The sequence below is a fragment of the Limulus polyphemus genome, unplaced genomic scaffold (genome assembly GCF_000517525.1).
Source record: "Limulus polyphemus unplaced genomic scaffold, Limulus_polyphemus-2.1.2 Scaffold2599, whole genome shotgun sequence".
In the NCBI taxonomy this organism is placed as follows: Eukaryota; Metazoa; Arthropoda; class Merostomata; order Xiphosura; family Limulidae; genus Limulus; species Limulus polyphemus.
Window position 1 is genome coordinate 117,235 of NW_013668209.1, and position 5,241 is coordinate 122,475.

The 5,241-nt window shown below is 31.2% G+C and overlaps 1 protein-coding gene across 1 annotated transcript in view; it reads left to right on the forward strand.

Moving 5' to 3' along the window:
• The window catches only part of LOC106467398 (cleft lip and palate transmembrane protein 1 homolog), an 85,118-nt gene that overhangs the window by 41,467 nt on the left and 38,410 nt on the right, over positions 1–5,241 (forward strand). Inside the window, exon 6 of the mRNA XM_013927748.2 lies at positions 3,142–3,259. Coding sequence (XP_013783202.1) covers positions 3,142–3,259 — 118 coding nt within the window. The remainder of the gene's footprint in view (positions 1–3,141; positions 3,260–5,241) is intronic.

Below are 5,241 nucleotides of genomic sequence, written 5' to 3' on the forward strand. Positions count from 1 at the left end.
TATATATATTCGGAACTACTTTAACGTATGTACAACAAATTCTTTACACTATAGAGATCATAGGGATATCATAAACACTATATGGTTCACTTCTTATCAAAAGTCAACTTAAGCCTATTCAGTTACTTTAAAATTTCAGTTGACAAGCCAAACTACCTTTCCCTATTTCTATCACACTAGTATTCTGTGTATAATTCACTTACAGTTGTGGCACGAGTTACTGCAGTCGTATACTGCTCTTCCAGTAATTGTTTAGTCTTCTTCCTTCAAAATATCCTCTGTTCCTTTTGTCAAAGTGCACTCAGGCTGATTCAATTGCTTTAGAACCAAGCTTTGTTAGAAAAAATTATTATTCTTATCTTTTTTTCTACTGTTAGTTTTACTCTAACATATTAAACATTAGGCCTATCACTTCTACAGCAGTTAACTTCACATCAAACTTTTCCCTGGCTGTGACTTTTTTCTGCTATTGACTGTCTGCTGCTTCCGCTCATCTCACACAATTTATATGTTTATCACTTAATCGTCTGCCTGCCTTCCAGAAATCTCTATTATTGACGTCAGTGAATTGTAAACGACAATATGATAGTCTCAACACCAATGGATTATAAACACAACTTTCAATAATCATCTGCTTTTAACTCTGTTATTATAAAAAAACTAAGCAATCATGGAATATTAACTCACAAAATAAATTAATTAATATCTACACTAAACAGTCTTTTATATTATGTAATACACCCCTCTTCAACATAAATATTTAGAATAATTTTGCACTATATACAAAGACATCTTAGTTCACTAACTAAGTCTTACCATCTATTCTACACTAACATTTACTGTTCCTTTGTCTGTCTCTTCTAGCATAGGGTCTCCAGTAGGGCTTCTCCTTAATGAGATCCTTTGTTTTCACCTTGACCTTGTGTTGCCTGAGATCTGTATTTCCTGATCTATCTGTATACTGGCACAGTAGATCTTGTTCCTATTTCTTCTTCTTACCAGTCAGTTCTTCACTCATGTTGCTATCCTTGTATGTCTCATCTCCACTCAGTGCTTTTAGGCCTACTAGGTCCTCATCTTCCATAATGAAGTAAATGTCTTCAGATTCTGCTTCTATGACAGCCACACTTCCCATGTCCAACTATACCTCAATAGCTGCATCTGTTAGGTCTTCTCCCCTCTCAAAGTACCTCTTCAACAGATTGGTATGGCAGACCATGGTTGTTCCATTGACTTTCACTTTATAATGCATTCTGTTGACCACTTCCTGTACTGTGGAAGGTCTTTTTCACTTCCAGATAAGTTTGTTGTTGTATGTAGGTAGCAGAACCAAAACCTTCTGTCTGTCATTGAAAAGTCAACCCTTGGTCTTGTTACTATGGAAGTTTTTCTGACTGTTTTCTGTAAGTTTTCTCTTTTTGTCTTATGCTTGACTTCCTCTCTGGAACTATCCTGAAGTTTCTGCAGTAAAGTGTCTTTCTTCTGCACTTCTATCAGCTTCCGTGAACCTACATATGAGTTGTCACTCTTTGAGACTTTAAGAGGTTTTATATCTTGTTTACTCCTTTTCCTTTGAGCTCTTCTTATGACTGCAGTCTTCTTTTGTCTTGTTCCTCTAAATTTTTACTGCCTGGTATGTTTCCTATCACCATATCGTATAGTGGTACTTTCATACACGTGGCCTCAAGGTCTCCTACATAATATGGAGTATCCACCTTTATTTTTGCTATGGGAAACTTTCTCACTGTCCAATCAATCAGCACACACAGACCTACCTTGTTTCTCATCTGAACATTGGATACTAGACTGGTTCTCACTGCTGCACTACTGCACCCAGTGTCTCGTAGAACCTTCACTTTCTTGTCCCCGACATAGCCTTCATGTATTGGCATATTATGATTTGTTGGCACCATTTTATTTTTTGCATGGTCCCATCATTTTTGTTGCAATGTTCCATTTTCTGAGTCTTGTCTTTTATTTTGCTTTTCTTGGCCACTTTAGCACACAATAACAAGTGGAAGTGTGGTATTTTCAAGTGAAACTGTTTTCCTAAAAGAAAATTAGTTAGGTTCAGTATATCATTGTTACTCAACCACCGGTACACAAAAACAAACAAAAAACTAAGTGAATATTCATATGTAAATCATAATGTTTTTTTATTGTACTTTCATTTTAGTGGTCTATGGCAGCTTAGGAGGCAACAAGTCATTCCTGATATCAAATCAGTTGAGAAATGCTGCACTATATAATAGAAGGGTCGGCAGGATGTATTACGAAGTGAAACTAAATTTAGCTGAAACTAACTGAATTTGAGCTTATAAATAAATAGTGGACATGATGTGTGACAAACAAAATGAAAACAAAATCTATTAATCAAAGACATAAAACAGTGTTTGTACATGCTTATAAATGCTGAACTGTTGCCTTTTACTAGACTTATAAGTTAAGTAGACTGTCTTTCCTCAGTTTGTATTCTCATTAACCAATTAACTTCGGATCTAGTACACAAACATTCAAATCTTATTTAACAGGAAACATTGGAGTTACCCATGGTAACATAATTTTCTTGACTATGTTATGCAAAAATTGCATAGACTTAGAATGAACACAATTTTTTAAAAAGTATACATTAAAATGAGAAGGAAGAATATGCATGATATTCCTGCATAGCACACAAACAGACATAATTATTTGTTATACTTTCCTTGTAGATCATCACCTTTTCTTGACTAGTTTATACCAAGATTTCTTTCTTAGAACCTACATTATACACAACATCTTAAATTACATGTAGTATCTCTTTTTGACATGATTTCCTTTGACAATATTTGAGACTTTTGATACATTATTGTTTTTAAGTGTTTCAGTACTGTAAGTTATATGTTCTAAAAATAGATAATTGAGCATTTTGTTGTCATTTCACTCTGGAAGAAAACAAAAACAATCTTTTCTTATTTTTTTCATTTATATGGATATTTGGGCATTTTGGTTTTAGGAAACTTGACTGTTTAGTGTAAAACATCAATCACTTACTTGATTTCTTAGCCTTTGGTAAGTTATAGAGTCACTAATGCATACGCTGAAATTAACATTTAGATGTAATATAAGGTATATTATTCAATTGTTGCATTGTTTCCACAGAAATCAGAGAAAAACACCGAAGAGATACTCTCACATTGGCATCCAAATATAACAATAAATATAATAGATGACCATACAGCTTGGGTTCAAGGACACGTTCCACCTCCATTGGATGAATGTAAGATTTATATTATGCAACAAGCAACCTTTTAAAGATCATGTGTAATAAAACATTTTGTAAAGTTAATTGTTCATTATATGTGTTAAAGTTTCTCTAATTTCTTAATCCATTTTCAGAATTGATAGCTGCTATACACTTTTATAAAGCTACTAGTTTTAAAAGCTGTTTACTTTTAATTTATTTTTTATTTAAGATTATAATAGTGTGTGAAGTTGTAAAGGACTTGACTCATCTTGCTCGTATTGTTTGAGATCCAGTATTTAAACATTTGTTTTGAAAGCTTTGAAATTAACTATCTCCCAAAATTAACATATTTACTTATTTCCCAATAATTAATAGTTCCCTGTATATGAATATATGCTCAGAATTTCATTTGAAAGTTATTTATCTTTGCTTAAAGATACATGATTCAGTCAACAACCATGCTTCTACGTAGTAATAATGTGTATGCGTAATGAGAATGTTGAATTTTATAATGCTGTATGAAAAAAAGTGAAATATCAGAAGTTTGCAAGTAAGGAATATTTTTAGCACTAGTACCAAATAGCTTAGATATTAAAATGGGGAAATTAACAATTTTAAAAGTAGATTTTTTGTGTTTTAAATAATGTTTCTAAAACACCAAAATTAAGTCCAATTTATGAACTTGGAATATTGTGAATATCCCTTAACACCTTGTAGGTCAGTTTGACCTACCTTAGAAATGTGAAATTATACATACTGTAATTGAATTTGACTGTATATTTGGAAAACTTGGCAAACTTTTAGCAAACATTGTAAGTCTGCTGTATCCAAAAAAGTAGATTTTCAAATAAAGTATTTCTATTAACTATCTCACTATGGATAAGTTAAAGCACTCTTGTCATGACCTTTCACAGAGTTACATTCAAAATTTAATTACATTACTTTATTAGTAATGTTTATGAATAAACTTGGCATCAAAACATAGTTAATAAAGCAAATTTTAATATTATATAAGTTTTAAGTTATTAATTTTATAAGGAAATATTTTAAAATATCCTCAATCTCTCCTAGTATGAGAATTTACATTTGTTTTCTAGGACTTCTCCTTCTCTAATATACTTACCATCCTTCTCTGAAGTATGAAATTTAATGTAACTTCCTCATTATGATATAGGTATTACCAAGTCAAAATCTAATTTTGAGTCTTAAATCTTCTTTGTTTATAGAGATGTAAATTAGAAAATCAAACCCACTTCCCATATCCACCTATCACATCCTCTCTTACACAAATTGCCATGATATTTTCTCTGGCATTTTATATTATATAATTTATAACCAGTAGAAAGGGAAAGCTTTAATCTATCAAAAGACATATTATGTTTTTTTCAGTGCAGTGTATTATCTATTTCTTTTTCTCTTTGAAAGTATCTCTTGTGGTGTTCAGATCGAGAAGCTTACAGAATTAATTTAAAGTTCTGTTGGGGTATTTAGAAAGGCAGATAAGTTATGATAGCTATAGGACACTGTTGCTTTGCATCTGTTATTATTTTGTGTTGTTAGGGGCACTATTTAAGTAAAAAAAAATTTATTGTACCATCAGTATAAAGAAAATTAGGCTTAACTTTCATCGGTAACTGCCAGCAAAAAACAAGACCGTAAGTACAATATTTCATGTTTTCATGCATATTCTTTATTTATTGTTATAAAGTAACTAAAATGTAAAAATAAGAAACTTAAGATAAGGTTAGATTAGGTAAGGTAATGAACAATAATAATGATAAAAATACTTAAGGTATGCTTGTGAGCAGCTCATGTGTTGCACCATACAATACACTAACATGAGCTACATGCTTGCTGAGTGATTTATAACATATGGCACAATTATTAATTAGACACAGTTCATAGGGTAATAAAATAATAACATTAAATATATATATATATATATATATATATATATATATATATATATATATTATAGTATAGTATAGTATAGTAGTAAGTATACGTAATAGTTA